The sequence below is a fragment of the Gracilinanus agilis genome, chromosome 1 (genome assembly GCF_016433145.1).
Source record: "Gracilinanus agilis isolate LMUSP501 chromosome 1, AgileGrace, whole genome shotgun sequence".
Taxonomy (NCBI): domain Eukaryota; kingdom Metazoa; phylum Chordata; class Mammalia; order Didelphimorphia; family Didelphidae; genus Gracilinanus; species Gracilinanus agilis.
Window position 1 is genome coordinate 94,750,421 of NC_058130.1, and position 21,207 is coordinate 94,771,627.

General features: G+C 43.4%; 1 protein-coding gene across 1 annotated transcript in view; it reads right to left on the minus strand.

The window, feature by feature from the left end:
* Positions 1 to 21,207, minus strand: part of OBSCN (obscurin, cytoskeletal calmodulin and titin-interacting RhoGEF) — a 301,647-nt gene that overhangs the window by 203,468 nt on the left and 76,972 nt on the right. Inside the window, exons 23-33 of the mRNA XM_044676976.1 lie at positions 20,878 to 21,144; positions 18,959 to 19,225; positions 18,408 to 18,520; positions 17,607 to 17,760; positions 13,825 to 13,929; positions 12,647 to 12,913; positions 11,401 to 11,670; positions 9,836 to 10,102; positions 7,575 to 7,841; positions 6,524 to 6,790; positions 4,869 to 5,141 (exon numbers count right to left, since the gene is read on the minus strand). Of these exons, the coding sequence (XP_044532911.1) occupies positions 4,869 to 5,141; positions 6,524 to 6,790; positions 7,575 to 7,841; positions 9,836 to 10,102; positions 11,401 to 11,670; positions 12,647 to 12,913; positions 13,825 to 13,929; positions 17,607 to 17,760; positions 18,408 to 18,520; positions 18,959 to 19,225; positions 20,878 to 21,144 (2,517 nt within the window). The remainder of the gene's footprint in view (positions 1 to 4,868; positions 5,142 to 6,523; positions 6,791 to 7,574; positions 7,842 to 9,835; positions 10,103 to 11,400; positions 11,671 to 12,646; positions 12,914 to 13,824; positions 13,930 to 17,606; positions 17,761 to 18,407; positions 18,521 to 18,958; positions 19,226 to 20,877; positions 21,145 to 21,207) is intronic.

Below are 21,207 nucleotides of genomic sequence, written 5' to 3' on the forward strand. Positions count from 1 at the left end.
CATGTGTAGGCTATATGCATATGTGTGTACACACATGGTTATATATTATGTATTGTATAAAATATAAATGACTATAACATAGAAAACACAATATAAATATATAATATAACTATAAAATATATAAAATATAAAATTTACTATATTAATACACATTAATATAATAAAATACATAAGATATAAATTTCATATATTAATATAATAAAATATAAAATGTAAAATCAGTGATATACATAGGTATATAGGTATATAGAGATACATATTTGTATCTAAAATAAATATATGGACATAGTATATATATACATATATATACACACATAGTATATATGCCTAATTATATGAACAATGCATATATGCCTAGATGTGCATATATATATATACCATGAGAACTTGCTCAGTTCCATTGTCACAAACATGTATATCTATGTATGGACACATATACATAGATAGATACATATGTGTCAGTACATAAATACATATATTTGTAATCATAAAACTGAATGAGTATAGAGTCCTATGGAGAGGGGGCTCCTATTATTTGTTGAATTGAATTAAATGTCAGGGAATAACATATGCTTCTAGAAAGTCTACAGAAGCTGAGAGCTCTCTGCCTTCCCCTTTTTGTCTCGGGGTTGGGGGGGGGGATGGAGAGAATTCTCTAAGCTATTGAATCAGGTCCTTTCCCTCCCTCCCCTTTCTTAGCAGTGCAACATCTACAATGTCATATTTTGCTGGTCATTTAGTGTAGAAAAAACTACTTGACTCCACTATGAGGAATCTCCAGGTACGGTTTGGGGTGTTCCCAAGTAATAGAATTCAGCTTTTCTCTGACCCAGATAAAAGGGTCATAGAATTCCAGGGCTGGATGGGAGCTTAGAACATAAAATCTAGCAGACAGACCTTAAAGATCAACTAATCCAACCCACTCAAATAATGAGAGAGGAGAGAAAAGTACAGTGAGAAGTGATTGCCCAACGTTTACATAGTTCAAGAGTTGGGAGTAAAACCCAGAACTCTAGACTCCTAGGGAAGTTTTTTATGTTGCCTGGATTCCCCCAAAGTGGGATCTTTTTTCCTATCTCCACCTTGTTCCTCCCTCCAGGTAAGAGAGATCCTTAATGCCTCTTGTGACTCATTTCTACATATAGCTTAAGGTTCAGGCCAAATCTGCCTTCTGGGAAACTCCCTGAGACCCAGAGAAGATGTTTTTCTTTTCTAGGCACCACTCAGGACACACTCTTCTTCCTTGGCCCCCAAACTGTTCTCATCTGACTCTTGCCTTAACTAATCAATCACTAGTTTCTCTCCTCTGAGATTTTCTTTGTCCTTGAAAGCTGCAAGGTTGCCCTGTCTTTCACCTAACATTTACCATCTTATCTCCAAATCACAAAGAATGAACAATCTCAGAGCCATAAAGGATCTGAGAAACTACTTAGGCCAACCTCTTCTGAAAAGGATCATCAGTACATTTCAAGGAAGTGCAGGTAGCTCTTCCACATTGTGACTTCCCCAACATGGTCTTGATATATCATGGATCAGCATAAGAAATGAAATGGGAATTTTGGGGAAGTTTTGTGGAAGCCACAGGATGACACAGAAAAAGTTTATAAACACAGTTTTACATAACATTGACCTACACATAGATTATGACCAAATATTTAACCTAAATTTAATAATAAAGTATTGTAAATACCCTATAAAAGAAAAAGAAGAAAAATTAGACTTCTCTGGTGTGAAAAGAGAGCCAAAAAACTTTATGCAGGATTTTCTAGATCCTGGGGAACCCTAATCCCCGCCATGTGGAAGGGAGCCCTATAGTCACTCCAGCCTTATGCAAAATACTCAAATAGAACCTTGATCTCTTTGGTGTGGGTATTCTACCCAAGAGTTAAGCAGATCACAGCCTAGCTATATCTGCCCATCTTATTCAGCTTTTGCCCACATTCTCAAAAGAATTCAACACATAAAGTCCACTCAATATACTAGAGGCCTTCCTTTCTTTTTCTGGACAAAGTGAAAAAATTCCCAAGCCTGGGGATGCTACCAAATGCCTTACCCCTAGTCTGAGATACATGATAGAAAGTGGTGAATAGAATAAGAAATATGTAGGAAGGAGGATAAATTGCAGAAGCAACATCACCATGTAGTAGAATCAGGATATATTAATAGTTAAGGCAACCAGAGAGCCCCAAGACATCTAAAGTGGGATGGGATTAGTTCTGGAAACCAGACGGAGGGGCCAAGCATTGCCCTAGCTGCTTGTTCCCACTAAGGTCCTTAAGTAGCTCATGTCCATCAAATCTGGAAAATCCATAGGATCAAAGAAGTTAGGGTGAGACCTGATTTTAGCCTAACAAGGGGTAATTGTGACTCTGAGAGGATGAAGGAATTGCCCAAGACATCAAATTATGCCTATGTCCCTTTCAGCCTAGTGGTTTACCTTCAAATGATGGCCACTTTCTAATTAGCACACTCCAAATTGTTTTCTTTAAAGAATAAAATCAAGGGCAGAAACACAAATATAATTCTTTGATTTTAGGAATACCATTCTAATCCACAAACCATGTGATTTAGAACAAAAGGGTTATTAAATGCTACTCTGGGAAGCTAAGAAAACCAAACCTCCAGTCCCTCAACTCTTGCATTTATTGACATTGGTGCCATTTTCAACAAGCAATCACAGCACAGTCACAGGGGATGATGGTAAACTCATCACTAGATCCCGGGCTGCTAGCTGGCCAGTGATTGTGTTTGGCCAGGAGCAGTGATATATGAAGTCCAAGAGATAAGAGTGATGGACTGAGAGCCAGGACTTATAGGAACTGATACAGAAAGAAAGGAAGCAGAATAAAAAGCCTTTTCTAATCCCCTCTTAATTCTAATGCCTTCCTTCTAATTACTTCCTATTCATCTCATATATAGTTTGCACATATTTATTTGCTTGTTGTCTTCCCCCATTTAGATCTTGAGCTCTTTGAGGCCAGGGCCTGCCTTTTGCCTCTTTTTGTATTTCCAAAGCTTTGCATAGTGCCTGACACAGTAAGCATTTAATATGTGTTTATTGATTGATCTGAACCAAGAAAACAACCTACCCAGTGACTACAACAATGGAAATGGACAAGATAATAAAACTGAGTAAAAACTGAACTCTATGTAATTATAACAGCCTGGAGAAGAGGCATGAAAGTCAGCCTCCTCTCTATGCCAAAGTTCAGGACTAGGGAAGTGGGGCCCTGTGTATACTGTTGATGTATTGGTTAGTTTTACTCAATTGCTTTTTTTCCTCTTTCTTTTTAATTTGTTGTTATGAAAGATAACTACTTGGCTTGTGGTAGGGGAGGGATATATTCAGAAGTGAAAATGCTATAAAAACAAGAGATATCAATTTAAAATGAAAGAAAAACAAGGATTTGGAGTCATAATAAATCATAACAATAATGTAGAGGGAATCATCACAATTAACCCTTTATGCTCAGTTTCTTTGTAGCTTCTTGTGACTCATTTCTAAGTACAGCCTCAAGGTTCAGGCAAAATCCATCCTTTCAGAAGCTCCCTGAGACCTGAAGAAGATGCCATTGGTTGAGTTTGGCAGGGGAACCACAGTGTATGTGACCCAACCAGGGTAGCGTAGTGGTAAGAGTCATGATTTGAGAGTCAGTATTTATCTGAACTGATGCAGAATGATGTAGGCAGAACAAGAAGACTACATAATAATGGTCGTAATAATAACGAAGAGGGAATCATTGCAATAATAAAGGCAGAATGGAGAGCTCAGACAAGACTAGCGATGCTAGGTGAGCCTCGCTGGCCCCTGAAAGTCTGCAATGACAGAGCAATGGAAATCCTTGTTCTGATTCTTATCTATCCATAGTGGTCCAGGACAGGGCTTGGGGGTCAGCTTTGCAGCCCAAACCCAGGGCAATGGGATGCAATGTGGGGATCTGACAGAGAGCATCACCCTGTGAGCCATCATTGACTAATCTAGGAAGACTGTTTGCCAAATCATAGATAATTGGGGAATGATTATTCTCTTGTAGTTTATCTATAAGAAGAAGAAAGGAATGGTTTCAGGATTAGCATTTGTCTAATCCTTAAATATTCAACAATTTAAAAAGAAAAAAACTGATTAAACATTTACCTTGCTCCTGTATTTGGGCACAGTGCTAGGTTGGGGTATAAAAATGAAACAAGGCAGAGGTGCAGCCCTTGAGGAGTTTTCATTCTAATAAGCCAGTTTTAGCCCAAAGCTTCCCTCTATATTTTGCTAGGTTTCCTCAATGCTAATTGTCTCATGAGGCATTTCAAACCTGAAGCAATCAGAGACCTGAGAGAGCTCTTTGCTCTTTTATTTCGGACAGCATCTATTGTAGTGGACAGGATACTGGGCTTGGAGTCAGAAGACCCAGGTTCGTATCCCACCTAGCTGTGTGATCCTGAGTGAATTACTGACCCTCTCTGTAAAATAAGGGGGTTGGACTCAAGGGCCTCTAAGGTCCCTTCTGATTCGAAATCTGTATAATCCTGTTAGTATGGTATAGCCAGGATAATGGAATGGGAGCCATTCTGGAATTCAGACAGGCTCAAGGAGAATTTGAGGAGGGAGGTGAGAGAAGGGTTTGTTGCAGGGTTTTTCAGAGTGCAGAGACTCCCAGATTCTATCCCCCTTCCCCTGCCCCTAGTCTCCACTTGGACTGCCCCAAGAGCTTCACCTCAGTGCCTGATCCATCTGCTCAAACCTTACAGGATAAACAGACCTGAGAATGACTCGGCCAACATCAGAGGCAAAGTTCATGGCTGGAAGGACGAGGAAAGTGAGAGAGCAGCGGGGGAAAGGAAGAACCTGAAGAGAAGGTCAAAGCTCTGGGTCCTACCTTTGATGATCAGGGATGCTTTAGAAGTGAGATCCCGGACGGTGAACACCACCTCGCCAGCGTCCGTCAAGGCTGCCTCTCGGAGGGTGAGGGTGTATTTGCGGCCTTGGCACGAGGCTCGGAAACGGCCAGAGCCACCCACCTCTTTCCCATTGACTGTCCAAGTGCCCACATCACCAGCACTCTGGTGGGACAGGATGCACTCCAAGGTGCAGCTCTCTCCCTCCTGCACCTCTGTGGTCTTCAGGCGTTTGGTGATGCCAATGTGCAGCTCTGAAGGGACAAGGTGATAAAACATAGGAGTCTTGTGAAAGCAAGGCCACACAGGATCAGGCCAGATTTCCTTCCTTCTCCTTCCCAACGAGCATCTGGAAACATCTGGTCTCTGTGAGAGACTCATAGGATCATAAGATTATAAAGCTAAAAGAGATGGTCTAAACCCTTCATTTCACAGGGAGGGAAACTGAGGTACAAAGAAAGATTAACTGAAAATCATTCAAGGAGCAGAGCCAGGATTCAAACCCAGATCATCTGATTCCAAAGCCATGCTTGTTTCTTCTACTACACCAAAAACTGTCAAGCACTTTAGCAATGCCCACTGACATATCAGTTACATGTGTTAATTGAAAATAATGTTTTCTCCTTGTGAAAGCAGTCGTGGCAGGGTTTCTTCTTCATGATGGCACCATTGCTCACGTGTCTATAGTACTTTAATAATTACAAAGTGAAAGAACTTTGGACCAAAAGGCAAGGGACCTGGATTCAAATCCCAGCACAGCAACTCGTTAACTTGTATGACCTTGGGAAAGTTTTTAATTGTCATTTAGTCATTTTCAGTCACGTCCAACTCTTTGTGAGATTCTGGGTTTTCTTGGCATAGATACTTGAGTGATTTGCCATTTCTTTCTCCAGCTTATTTTATGGATGAGGAAACTGAGGCAAACTCTTGACTTGTCCAGGGTCATACAGCTAGTAAGTGTCTGAGGTTGGATTTGAATTCAGGTCTTTTTAATTTCAGGCCCTGGCACTCTATCCATTGTGCAACCTAGCTGTCCTAAATTTCCTTATCTGTAAAATGAGGAGGTTGTACCAAACTAGAGGTCTACTGAAGTCCCTCCCAGCTCTAAATCTATGATTCTATGCTCTCTGTGAGGCAGTGCCTATATTACTAGCACCATCTTCTAGGATCTTAGGATTTGAAATTAGGAGGAACTTTAGAGATAATCTGGTCCAATCCTCTCATTTTACAATAAGGAAACCAGAGACAGGGGTACTGTAGTAGTGCCAAACTCAAATGAAAAGAGATCCCTACAGATGGTATATCGACTGAGAAAACCACAAGTTAGCATTTATCATGTTGCATTATTTTTTATTTGTTTTGTAAAACACTCCCCAGTGGCATTTTCATCTGTGTGGGCTCTGTTGGTTTGTTTGCTCTGGAGTTTGGCCTCTCTGAATCCTATTTAATAAAGAGAAACAAACCCAGGACTTTTGATTCCCTAAGAGATTTCATTTGGGAGATTGGAAGAAGAGGCAGTTTCCTCCCCATTTTACAGATGAAATTGAGGCTCAGAATCTGAGTCCTGTCTCTGGTTAGCGGCAGAGTGGCATTTGAACCCAGATTTTCTGACCGCCCCAATGTGAGGGCCACTTACCATGCACGCTGACCTGGGAGCGGGTCAGGTCAGTGCCGATGTCACAGGTATAGAGGCCAGCGTCATCCCGAGAGAGGTCGTGTATCACCAGACCCCGGGTCCGGTCGGTGTGCAGGATATCGTATTTGTCGCTGATGCCCAGCTCCACCCCATCCTTCCGCCAGATGGCTTGTGCCTTGGGGTGAGAGACTTCACACTCCAGAGCCAGCGTGCCCCTCTCTTCTCCTGCCATGTCATCCAGGGGCTTGAGGAACACGACAGGCTTCTCTGGTGGGTGAGAGAAAGGGGATGCATTGGGTTCTCGTGCTTTTCAGAAACTAGTTCATCATTCCCCTTCCGATCTAAACCACAGAACCCGTTCCCCATCCCCTCCTTGTTCACTAAAGGATCTGCCTGGAATTCTGGTTCTCTGAAGTGATGGTGTCAGAGAGCAAAGGAGGAGAACATTCAAGGCCCTTTTGCACCCATCACCCCTTGAATCTTGGCTTTCTGCTCAGCCATACAATAGTTGGAGAATTTGGCATCTTGAATAACAGGGTGAGCAGCAAAGAAATTTTGTGAGCAGTAAAAAAGTTTTACAGTCAAGATATATTTGCAAGTGACTTTTGAATCTGAATCTGCCCTTTACTATTGGGAAGCCTGGGAAAGTCAGAAAAGAGGAACTCCAAGATTCTAGACTGAAATAATGAGGTTTCTTTCCAGTCTAGGGACACATGGGTTGAGAATCAAATTGGCTCTGAACTTGGACATCTCTGAAGGGGATGGAGAGGCTCTCAAACCCAGGCTGCCCTCCTTCCTACAATCAGGATGTACCTCACTCTGCTGAGAGGGGGCCTGGGCTGGGAAGGGAACCCAGTTCTCTAGAATGAAGCCTTGGAGAAATCCCTAGGAGGCACCTTCTCAATAGCTCGGAGGTTGTTGGCTGTCCTTGCTCTGTGAAGACCCTCTACTCCCCTAAAGCATCCCAGGGGGCCATATTGCAAACAAAGTTTTAAAAAGGTGCAGGGTGGTCAGAAGGCAGCCCCCCCCGCACTGTGCAGCCCCTTCTCACCTTTCACCGTCAGTCGGGCTGACTGCGACACCTTGGCTGACTTGAGACTCACGGTGCCCGAGTCTGCCAGGCTCACACGCTTAAGCACCAGTGTATGGCCTCTTCCCGTGTGGCAGATTTCATGAAAGCTGTCATTGTAGAGCAGAGTCCCATTCAGGAGCCACTCCACCTCCTCATCTTCATGAGACAGCTCGCATGAGAAGCTGGCACTGCCCTCCTCCGTCGCCTCCACATCCCGGAGGGGCTGTATCACTGCTACTTCACGAGCTGTTGGGGGAGACCCAAGGAGGAGACCCAGAAGTCAATCAAGGTATAAATCAGGGGATGAGAGAAGAGGTCACAATTTACAGAAGGCACACGAGTCCCGCTTGTCTCGCTGTGCTCCAGAGACAAGGCTGGGCTCTTCGAGGCCACGCTAATGAAGCACAGGGCTTGGAAAGGCTTCACATTTGGGCTTGGTGATCATGGACAAGGAGACAGGGCATAAAGGATAGAGAACCACACTGGAAATCAGAAGGTGACTCTTGACTCGGCTGTGTAATCCTAGGCAAGTCACTTAACTGTTCTGTACCTTAATAGCTTTATCTATAAAATGAGGAGATGGGACTAGCTGACCTCTAGGGTCTCTTCCAGCTACATATAGCCTTCATTTGAGGACCAGCCAGGCTAAGTTCAGACAAGGTTGGCTTCAGAGGGAGAGATGGAGTTCAGAGGCCAGAGGAATTCCTGAGGATGCTATGATGTGATAGATATTAGTGGTAAGAGAGGACACACCAGCACAGGTCACATTCAAATCTAAGCTTACAGTTAGTAAGCTGCTACCACATACCAATGTCTCAGAAGCAACTGATATCCACCCCCCATATCCCAGAGGAAGGAAGAGTTACAAAAATGAGGATGAGGGGGCAGCTGGGTGGCTCAGTGGATGGACAGCCAGACCTAGAGATGGGAAGTCCTAGGTTTAAAACTTCCTAGAAGTGTGACCCTGGGAAGGTCATTTAACCCCCATTGCCTAGCCCTCAGCATTCTTCTGCCTTGGAACCAATACATAGTATTGATTCTAAGATGGAAGGTAAAAGTTTTAAAAAAGTGAGGATGAAAGGACTGGAAACTTCTTTTCAAAATGCTTAAGATTCAGGGGTGTAAAGCCAGGGAGGAAAAGGTCATGTCTTTAGTCATTCCTGCTCTCTGGCCCTATGATCTGATAGGGTACACCAACACTTAACTATATACAAATAATAAGCTTACAGGATATCTATATTTAGGACCCTCCTTACTCTGGAGATGGAGAGAAACAGCAGTGTGCCCTAAATCCATCTCCTCATCTCCAGGTCAACATAAGAGTTTTAACACTATTGTTATTTGGGAAACTATCCCATGTTGTCAACTCCTAAAGAGATAGGGAATAGGGCTGGTGAATGTCAACAATTATTGGCCAGGTGAAAAGAAAGCCAACAAAAATAAGCAGAAGATACAAGGACTACCATGGTCCAGCCTCCATGACTCATTTTGGAAAGCAGGCCCAGAAATCAGTCTAAAAGTCAAGTCCAGAGAGCTACTGCCACCTGGCAGAGAGATGGTAGACTACAGGTGTGGAATGAGGTACACATTTACAGATACGGACGATGTGTTAAAAACTAAACTTGGTTGTTGCCATGGAGGGTAGAGACAGAGGTCCATTGGAAAGTAACAGATATTTTTTTAAAAAGGAAAAGAAAACCCATCAATAAAATTTTTTTAAAAGGAAAAGAAAACCCATCAATAAAATTTTAAAAAAAGGCAAATCCAGTTTGCCAAGACACAAACACATACAGAACCTCATCAGAAAAACAAGTTGGAGAGAAAAAAATCTTGGGTGCTCCAAAGTCACTTGTTTTATGCAAGGAGTCAGCAGCCCGAGGCAAGAGTGAAGAGAGGGTCACTCTACATTGTGCTTAAGGCAATGGGCAGCCATGAACATAGACAAATGATCTTTGCTGATGTTGGCAAATGCTTACACAGATGCTGGTGGGATTCTACCAGCCTGGTCTATAATCAAGGATGTGCCCCAAAACCTGTTGCATCCCATATTCAGACACTATGCAATTAAGCAGGGACATTAGAACAAATTAGATGATGAGAGATACAAGAAATGGTCAAGATGGCTGAATTTCTCTACCAAACTTCCAAGGTGGAAGAGGGTATATAGTCAGTGGAGACTTTCTCCAGCCCACCTCCACTTTCCCCTCTCCCTGTATCTGCCCCCCCATCAAGTACCATACCTTCCACAGTGACTGTGGCACTGCTGTTGGCATTGCCAGCCTGGCACCGGTAGACACCAGCATCACTGGGCGTGAGCCGCAGAATCCGCAACTCTGCCATGTGATTCTCCAGCTTCATCTTGTACTTCTCAGAGGGCTCAAGAGGGGTGTCACCCTTATACCACTGCACTGCCTTAGGAGCAGGCTTGAAATCACAAGACAGGACCACAGACTGCTGCTCCTGGCCAGTTTTGTCCTCCATTTTCCGGATCAGCAGCACAGGGATGTCTGGAAGATGACCAGCATGCCAATGAGGACGTATCAGTGATCAACAGCCTAGACCCTGGCATCCACCCCTCTTTCTCGTATGGGGGAGAAAGTCCTTCTCTGGACTTTGTGACAAATTGTTGAATCTTATGTATCTTCCAATTCCCTATCTGGAACATAATGTACTGGGCCTTTCTGTGCCTCCTCTAATGTCCTCCCCAAACTCTCCTTGTGTGCTAGAGCTGACACTGCACTCTTGAAAACTATGCCAGAGAAGCATCCAGTCTAGCAGTTTTTGCCAAGGGGCAAAAGCTTTGCCTAGTGGCCTGGGCATGGCTTCTGTCTTTGTCTTCCGAGGAGCAACCTAGTAAAGTATTGTTCAGGAGGTTGTCACCAGCAGGTTCAAAGACAGTGGAATCAAAGCTAACTAAGCCAGGTGGGAAATAAGCCTGGGACTTTCACTTCATTAGTACAGCGGAGCTAGCCATTCCCTCCCCTGCTGACCTCAAAATGGAGTATCAAGTTATATAGCAAGAAGAGAGGGGCAGAATTTTAACTGGGAGAAGTTAAGGAGGAGAGCTCAGAGACCAAAGCCATTCCAAATTACTCATCCATTCACCTCTGCCTGTCTTAGCCCTACTCATCTTCAGATGCCAAGACCTGGGTTCAAGTTTAGGCACTTATGAGTTGTGTGACCTTCGATCTTATTTCCTTGTCTACATAGTAAAGTGTTGACATAAATGATCTCTACAATCCCTATAGTCAGTGGAAATGCCCAGAGTTTAGAATTGGAGTGCTGTATCTAAAGAACTGCAAAGGTGCCAATGTATTACATTGAATTACAAAGTATGTAGGGAGCATGTGGAAGGAATTAAGGTATAAATGAGAAAAGAGGAAAGGTAGGAAAGGAGGAAAAATTATGAAGGTCTTTCAATGCCAAGCAGAGGACTTCATATTTGGCCCTGGAGGTAATAGGGAGCCACTGGAGTTTACTGAATAAGGGGATGGTGATATGGTCAAAAGTGATTAGGAAGACCAATTTGATAGCTGAATGGAGGATAAATTAGAAGAGAGAGACTTGAAGCAAGGAGGTTGTCATAACTGGCTTGGAATCCACCCCTGAGGTAAAAGAGATCTTCTGCACTGAAGATACCCAACGTGAATGTGTTGATATTCATGGTTTATTATTAAGGAAGAAGCAGAAGGAAAAAAAAGGGTTAGGGTTCTTGCCCAAAGGATATAAATCCTAAGAAGTCCCTCTGGATGGAGAGATAGAAGCAGGAATGATGGCATCACACTCTAGCATGAGGAGAAGTTACCTGAGACAATGAGCTGAGCTGTGGACTTGGATTTGCCAATGGTGAAATGCACAGGGCCTGTCATGGTGGAGCAGGTCCGGTGGAGGGTCAGGCGGTGGACTGTCTCTACTTGTTCAATGGTCACATCTCGCCCAGCTTGCAGCACCGTCTTGCCCAGTAGCCACTTGGGGGGACGGACGGAGGGAATGGAGATCTCACACTCAAACCAGGCTGGAGCTGGTTCCATCACTTCCATGTCTTTCAGGTTCCTTACAATGGTAATGGATTGTTCTTTAGGGAAAAGGGAGAGAAGGAGAGAGGGGAGGAGTCAAACTCTACTTTCTCTGATCAAACAAGTTTTCCATCTTCCCACAGTCAGCATTGGAGGAGAATGAAACAAGGTTGGAGGCAGCTGGATTGCTCAGTGGATAGAGTGCCAGGCCTGGAGACTGGAGGACCTGGATTCAAATCTGGCCTCAGATACTTCTCAGCTGTGTGTCCCTGGACAAGCTGCATAAATTCATTTGCCTAGCCCTTACCACTCTCCTGCCTTGGAACCAATACTCAGTATTGATCCTAAGAAGGTAAAGGTTTAAAAAAACCAGACAAGGTTGGCTTTACCTGTGAGATAGATGGCCACCCACATGGGCATTCCCTTTTCCCAACACAAACCCTTCTTCCCAAACTTCCAATGTCTGAAATTCCATCCTTAGAGATTTGGTCCTTTGAGTTAAAGTTTTGCTGACCATAAACATCTTCTTTGAGAGTACAAATATTGATGATTTATTATTATTGTTATTATTAGCAAACATGAACTTCAGTGTAAATAATCCTATCAAGTTACTTTGAACTAGGTGAGATCACTGTTTTAAGGAAATGGTCATTTTTGTGGAGGTGGTGGGGAGGGTAGAGGAGGAAGGAGGTAAAATTGTATACACTGAGTACTGAAAGTGAAGTCTGGGTGGTGGGAAAAGGCGGACAGAGGCACTCAAATGGCCTTGCTTGGAGCGCAGCCCTATTTGTCATCCAGATAAATCATTGAACTTTTGTGTCTTTCATTTTCCTATCTGGAACAAAATGTGCTACCCTTTCTATGATTCCATCTAAGGTCCTCCCTCCCCAAACCTCCTTGGGACTCTGCATTCTTGAAAACTGTGCCAGAGAAGCATATATTCTAGCATTTCTTGTCAAGGGGCAAAAGTTTTGTCCAAGAAAAATCTCATTTCCCCCACCCCTGCCACCTGAGCCCACTACTTCTCCCTTGTACCTTCCACATAGAAATGAGCGCTGGTCTTAGCATCGCCAGCATCACAGGTATATGTGTCCTCATCCTCTGGCTGAGCATCATTGATGATGAGTTTCCGATAGATGCCATCGCTGACTATCTCATACTTGGGCCCAGCATGGAGCTCCACATCCTTCTTGAACCATCGCACCTGGGCACTGGCTCTTGACATCTGGCATTCTAGCACTCCCCGGTGCTTCTCCATGGCAATTTTGTCCCTCAGTGGTCGCACAATAACCACAGGCAGCTCTAAGGAAAAAGAGAGGAGGGGATGGGCCCCACCAAAGTTCAGTAAGGTCCTAATTTCTCCAGTGGACACAGACCACCCCATCCCCTTTCCTTACTCCTCCAGCGGACATAGAACATCCCATTTCCTTATTTCTCTCTCTCTCTCTTCAGGCCCTTTAACCATGACAAAAACTTTTCTCTACCTTCTTCTCTTTCTAACTGCCCTCATGCTATCTCCTTCCTTATTCATGATCTTCCTCCCTCTAGCCTCCTTGAGGCTGCCAATTAGCTTGGGACATATATTTGTCAAGGCATCGAGGACCTATGATTTTTTGTGAGAAAACTCCCTCCACTGACATAGACTGAGACACAGCTATAACTTATCATCATTAACTATGCATATTTATTATTATTTCGTCTTTTTTATGGGTCCACGAAGTAGGTGGCAAGATTTTTGTTCATGGAAATGTCCAATTAAGTGACTTGCTATGGGCACAGCCAGTGCCAGAGGCAGGATTTGAACATGGGTCTTCTTGAGTTTAATACTTGAGTATCTCCATTACACCATGCTACTTTCCTGAAATATATTAGGATGTGGTAGGTTTTTTTTCACTTTGCCCTATGCAGAATCACTTAGGTTTAATTTGGGCATATGCTCATTTTGGAGAGGCATACCCTACCTTTGTATTCTTTTTTTTTTTTTAACCCTTCTTCCATCTTAGAATCAATACCATGCAGTATTGATGAGGCGGAAGAACAGTAAGAGCTAGGCAATGGTGGGGTAAGTGACTTACTCAGCTAGGAAGTATCTGAGGCTAGATTTGAACCCGGGACCTGTCTCTGGGCCTTGCTCTTAATCTACTGAGCCACCTAGCTGCCTCCCCTTATATCTACAACACTCGTGCCCTTTCTTTCTTCATGGCATTCCTTACCTTTCACTCTGAGCTGGGCTCGAGATTCTGCATTCTCTGCCACAAATTTGATCTCGGCCGCATCTTCCACCATGACTTTCCGGTAGAGTAAGGAGTAGGTCGTTCCTAGAGAGAAAGAGAGGGTCAGAGCCCAGGCTAGATCCTAGTAATTGCCCACTGTCTCAGCTCACAGATGTGATTCCCCAGCATGTAAAGTACTGAATGAAAGACTCTGAGTTAATGTTAGCCTGTTTGTTGCCCCTAGCACATGCTTTGGGGTCTAACCCAGAAGAGGTAAGAGTTAAGATGGGAATTCAGTTCCTAGGTGGATTTAGTGGCACCTTTATTCTTTGTTTTGCCATGAAGTCTCTTATAATAAATCAAATTAGAGAGTAGTAAGCCATTGTTCTCTAGAAAATGTACCCATTATTATTCTAGAGTCTAGCCAAAGTCATAAGAGCAGATCCTATCACTATGAAGAAGAGGCTCAAAAACTTTACTAAGTCAACCAAGGGGTGAATCAGATTCTACCTTGTTACCTCCTTCTCTCTTCTCTACTTCCATAACCAATTATAATATTCAAAGTTCCTCAAGAGTAGGCATGGACTAGAAATAATAGAAACCCTTTGCTTCTTCCCACCACCACCCCCCTCACTCTCCCAAATCACTGGTCTAGAACCCTTGGGAAACAACAAAAACAGACAAAACCTCACTGACACAAGTCAGAAATGGGATTTTTCTTATATAAAAAGGTAAAGATGGGAAGTCTCTCTTTTTTTTCTTCCTTTATTCAAAAAACATCAATGGTTCCTGAAAGATGACTGAATGAAGTCCAAAGACCTGATTTTCCAGGTCCTCCACAACCTGTCATCTTCTCTACATACTTTTTGAGTCTTATTTCCCACTGTTCACCCTCAAATATTCTACTCTCCTGCTAAAATAGACCATTATCCACCCCAAAACATCCCACTCTGTTTCACCTATGTACCTTTTGTTGATGGTGTTTCCTATGCCTCAAATGACCACCTCTCCCTCTACTTGCATCTCCATCTGTTGAAAACTCATTAGACCTACCTAAGGTGCCATCTCCTCTAGGAAGCCATCACTATGCTGCCATCTAATACCCTTCCCCTGCTAGAAATGATATGCCCTCCTAAGAGCTCTCACTGCACATTGATGGGTGTGTGTGTGTGTGTGTGTGTGTGTGTGTGTGTTTATCTTCCCAACCAGAATATGAGCTCTTTAAGGATAAGTTTTTGCATGTGGCTTTGCACATACTGAGCTCTTCATACATCTTAGTGCTTCATTCCCCTCCAGTCTATATGTCTATGGATTTCATCATTATGACCTAGCTGCCTTCTCACCCTGGAACATCCTTCTAAAATGGCAGAGAGTTCCCTTTTCCCATTGGTGAGTACTAGGATGTTCTCCAGATTGGGAGCAGCACACTCTTTCCTCAAAATAGTTGAGGGTTTCTTTTCTTTGGCCCCATCTCCTGCATCAGGCCCTCATCCTTCTCCAGAGTCTTCCCATTACCCCTATGTAGTGGGAATCAGGTAGGGTTCTGAGCTGATATATTCCTATCCTGGTTCTAGGAACCCTGGTGCAGAAGAGGCTGGGTATAGAACTAGATGTTACAAGAAATCTACTCTGTCCCCTCCAGGCACATGCTGAGGAATGCTGAGGTTGTCTGTTAGTTCCCTTCCTAGCTTCTCTAGCTTCCCAACCCTTCTCCTCTATCCCTGCTCACCTACTTCACACCTCCAACTTTTCCCTACCTTCCTGGCGCATCCTGATGTTGTCCCCGGGCCGCATCTTGCTGTTGTTCTTGTACCACTGGGTCTGCACCTCATCATGGGAGATCTGGCAGGTGAAGGTTGCACTTTCCTTCTCCATCACCTCCACATCCTCCAAGGGCTTCACAATCTGTATATTCCTGCCTAAAATATGGGAAAGGGGGAGTGCATTCATAATGAATTTCAGAGAGGAAATGGACTTTAGAAGCAAGAATGTCAGAAACTATAAGCATCTTTGAATATGGTAACAGAAATGACAAAAGAACATAAATGTCAGAAATGATAGGGGGACTTTGGTATCAGAAATGGCAGCAATTTCAGAACATAGGCTATTAAAGCTGGAAAGAACCTTATAACAGAATATTACAGCCAGAAGGGATTTTAGAATATAGAATATAAGAGATATAAGGGATCTTAGAAGACAGAATATTAGAGCTGGAAGGGAAATTAGAACAATGAATGTCATAGCTAAAAGGGACCTTAGGACATAGAACATAAGAACTGTAAAGGACCTTAGAAGATAGACTCTTAGAGCTAGAAGGGATATTAGAACACAGAATGTCATAGCTGGAAGGAACCTTAGAATGTAAAATATCAGAAGGAATATTAGAACATAGAATGTCAGAGCTAGAAAGGACCTTAAAACAGAGAATGAGATAATTGGAAGGGATAATAGAGCTCAGGATGTAATAACTGGAAGGGGTCTTAGAATACAGAATATCAGAGCTGGAAGGGATATTAGAACAATGAATATCAGTGTTGGAAAGGATATTAGAATACAGGATGCCACAGCTAGCAAGAAACTTAGAATATAAAATATCATAGGTGAGAGGGACCTTACTAGCACATGGAATATCAGAGCTGGAAGGGATATTAAAACACAGAATGTCATAGCTGGAAGGGACCATAAAAGCCACCTAGTCTATTTAGATGAGGAGCAGAAATCCAGTTCCTCTCTCCTTCTCTCTGGCCTCAGACTCCTCATGGTATTCCTTGCCCACATGGCCCCTTTGGCCTTCCTTTTCCTCCTTCCTCTATCATAGAAATGGTAGTGTGGTCCCAGCCAGAAAGGGCTGCAGCTGATGCTAGGGCCAGGGAAACATCATGCCCAGGCCTGAAGCTCTCGGCAAACCCACTGTGACCACAAATCTGGTTCAGCCTAAGCCCTTCTTAGATGGGGTTTGCTTCTGAATGATGTGACATCCTTCTTCTCTAACACCCCACCTCCCAACTGGCAGACCAGGCTCTCTCTCAGTCTTCAGGTCATTGGCTGTTTTCATTGATGCCTCTATATGCATTAACAAATCTTTTTCTTTTGCTACTCTTTTACTGCTGAAAAGGCCCTTCTCTTCCCGCACACACCAAAACTATCCCTTATAAAGGGTAGTAAAATTTCTCCTCTAGGCAGGGTTCTCAATTCTCCCATTCTCTTTAAAGTCCTCCCTCCTTTCAACCAAACTCTTTGCTCCTTGTCTCCTTTCTCTTTTCTCCATTCTCTATTCAATACTATTTTTTCCTCTGATTCTTTTTGCAATTATGTCCTAGTTTCAGCAAAGTTTATTTGCTGAATTCTCATTTTGGGGTTTACATTCGTAGTGTGGGAATTTCTCATCATTAATTTATGAAAGATAGCAAGTTTCTGAGGCATAATATCATCTATCTACTTGCAACTTTTTAGGTATCCAGTAGATGCTAAATTTTTGCAATATGCAGTGATCTATTTGCACAAATCAATTCTATCATTTTATTGCATAATCTGCATCAGTTATTTAACTTCTGGTGGCAAACGGATATCACAGACTATCTCTGTTTCAATAAACAAATCTGTATGTCTCAACCATTCATTATTATTACTATAATAATTATTATTATCATTAATAAACAGCCTAGCACTTTCCTCACAAAAACCTTCAAAGAATGGTTTCTGAAGTTCTGCTGCCTCTATTTTACAAATGAAAAAACTGATGCTCAGAGAGTTTGCTCACAGCTGGGCAACTAAAGTCTTACCTTGCACCTGCAGTGTGGCTGAAGTCTTGGCATCACCAGCATCACATACATAGGTACCTTGGTCTCCAAACTCACACTTGTGGATGACAAGGCTCCTCTTGGTCCCCAGAGAAATAATTCCCAGTGTTTTCCCCACTCGAAGCACCACTCCATCCTGGAGGAAAGGCGTGTATCAAAATGAGACTGAGGTAGTGTCAGGTACTAACCTTCCAGAAGAGTGGGGTTCCCTCCCTCCATTGGGCTCCTTCCCCCATTCTTGTTTGCTCAGCTTTCTTCCCTGAGATAACTCCCCCCACCTCCAGCCACCATCATTTTCAGTTTTATTTCTTCCCCTTGTCCTCAGGGCTGGTCCTCATCCCTATAACTGGCTTCTTCCACAAGCTCACATAATCCCAGAGTTAGAAGGGATTTCAGGACCCATTAGACCAACCCATACATGGCAAAGACTCCTTTCCAATGAGTGATCAACTATATGACCAACAATGAAATAACATAGATACTGCGCTTTACAAACCTTAAAAGCATTATATAAGTGCTAGCTATTATTATGGTTATTATGATTACTATGACTTCTACAATGTAACTCAGAAGACTGCTAAAAGGAAGATTAAGGATGAAGAAACTGAAAACCCAGTGAAGGAGCCCTGGGGATCAGCACCAGGGACAGCAGGCAAGAGGGGAAGGCAAAAGCAGCCCAGAGCCAGAAGGTGGGCTAGGCCCCTTGGAGAGAGTGGTGTAGTTGAGAAGTATCAGGAATTTGGGGGAATGGTGAAAGACACAGGCCTAGGAATTGTAGGGTACCTTCAACCACTTGACATCATGGTTGGCTCGAGATAATTCACACTCCAGAGTGACCTTTTCCTTCTCCGTAACCACCATGTCTTGCAGGGGCTGGCTGAACTTCACAGGAAGCTCTGAGAGAGAGGGAAGGAGTTGGTGGTTAGGTAGGCACTTTCCTTCCACCCCACTCCCCCCTCAAAGTGAAGGAAAATAAAGGAGCCAAATGGTATTTGCTCCTCTCCTTATATAATTATCACCTGGTTCTCCCAATTCAGCTCAACTCTAAGAAAGTCATATAAGCCATTAACCCTCCAGTTTTGTTTTGTTTTTTTGTTTGTTTGTTTGTTTTAACCATAAAATGAGGGAAATCACCTAAGATTTTTTTCTTGATCACTAGAATATGATATGAGGGTAGCTCTCTCTAGGCTATAAAATGTGACTGAGCCACTCAAATGTATAGACACACTTTTCCACACCAATCACACAAATAACCATAAGTGGCCTGAATATATAGACAGTTCCCCTTCAGTGACACCCTGCCCCACCAAGATCAAGACCAGTGATGGCCATACCAGTGACAGTGAGCCTTGCAGATGTGTGGACTCCCTCTGCCTTGAAGGCTATGAGTCCAGCATCCTCCAGGCCCAGGGAGCACAGGGTCAGTTTGTGAATCACACCCTGGACCGTGATAGAGCAGTTATCCTGAGACTTCAGCTTCAGGCCATCCCGGGTCCAGCTGCCTTCCACATCACCATGGGAGAGCTCTACCTCCAAGGATACTGTTCCCTGTTCTTGTACCTCCAAGGCCTGCAGGCCCCGTACCAGCCGGATCTGACGCACTACATGAAGAAGGGGGGGTAAGAGGAAGAACAAAGACAAACATCACTAGAAAAGTTCTCTGAGAAAGGAAACAGTTCTGAGTTTTTAAATGAGTTGGGCAAAACTCTTCTGCCCTTGGAAGTCAATGGGAGCCATCTTGATTATCCAGATGCATGCTGTAAAAGCCTGAATGAAAGAAATTGTAACCAGTTTTGGGGTGGAGAGATAAGCAAAGCAGTAGTATTGGAATACAATGGAGGGATGCAAGGGGTCCAAAACGAAGGAAATGATGTGTGAGAAGGAACTCTTATCAAAAGAGGCTAAATCCAAAGGATCCAAAAGAAATAATGTTACAAGGAGCTTATTATAATTAATATATGTTATTATAATAAACAATTATAATAATTTACATTTATAATTGTCATAATATAATATATAATTTAAGTTTGTTAAGCAAAGATTTCCTAACAGTTAAAACTATGTAAAAATGGAATGAACAGCCTTGGGAGGTAATGGATTACTCCTCATTGGAAGTCTTTGGTGGCCACTTATTGGGGGTGTCAGCATGAGGGTTCTTTCCACATATGGGTTGAACTAGACAGATGCTAAGGTCTCTTCCACCTCAGATTCTGTGATTTGGGGGAACGTCCAGTGTTTTCACAGGAATGTATATGCCTAGAATAGAGCCCAGAGAGCTAAAGGGCAGTTCTAAGAAGGGACTCTTGACTACAAAATCCATAACGCTGAACATTTTAAAACTGAGTTAAGTGGTGCAGTTCAGTGGATTGACAAGCAGGCCCAGAGAGGGGAGGTCCTGGGTTCAAATCTGGCCTCAGGGACTTTCTAGCTGTGGGGAAAAAAACTGAGTAAAGCCTCCTGGGAGGTAGCATGATATAATGGTTAAAGTGTCAGGAAAACTTGTGTTCATGTCCTGACACATATTAGCTATTGTCTGACTACAGACAAGTGACTTGGCCTTCTCAGTGTTCCCAGATAACTCTCCAAGACTCTAAGTTACAGACATACTGCCGGACTTCATCACTGGGGAGAATTTCCACATAAGGAGTTCCCCACACTAATGAAATTATGGGTCCAAACCAAAACGATGTCTACTGAACAACAAGAAAGCCTCCTGTCATGAAGTGATGGAATCTATTGCAAAAGGATTAACTCACAAAGGATGGATCCTGGAATTCTCCTGCTCCGATAAAACAGTGAAGAGGGACCTTGGACACATGGAGGAAGAAGCATGGCTAGAATGCTTACAGAAATTTCATAAACCACCTCCTTCTGCTAATACTTTCAAGGTAGGTTCTTCCTGACTAAACCTATGACCCTGAATTTGGACCACTACTAGGAATCTCTTTCTTGTCTCCCTGGATGCTTGCATTTGATTATGGAGTCAGGCTGAAGTCTGGCTTGACCTGGTCTTCACCCTTTTGAATGGCAGATTGGACTCTTTTCCCTCAGGATGCTCCTTGCTTTGGAGTCATGACAATTGCCTCTTATCAACCAGAAGAATGAATACCATTGCCTCAGATGGCAGGAATGAGGCAGAGCCCACCGTCACCCACTTAAAGACTAACTTAAGTTATTGTGGCCTCATTTTGTTGCCCTTCTCTACACACAGACCCATCTGGTAACATTTTTCCCCCAAACCAGGCCCACTTACTCTCCACATTGAGCTTAGCCTGAGTCTTGTCATCAGGTGTCTCACAGCCAAAAAAGCCCCGGTCAGAGAAGCTCACATTCTTAAGGAGCAGGCTATGGCGTGTGCCTTCGGCCCGGATCTCTACATTCTCACTGGGTACCAAGGCGGCACTGTTCCGAGTCCACCTCACGGAAGAACAAGGCTTGGTCAGCTCCACTTCTAATGTCACCGAGCCCTTCTCTTCCACTGTCATTGGCTCCAGCTTTCTCTTGAACAACACTGGAGCCTCTGGGGGTAAGGAAAGCCAAAAGGGTCAAGTGAGGAGATCATCTCAAGCATTCCAGGGGGGTC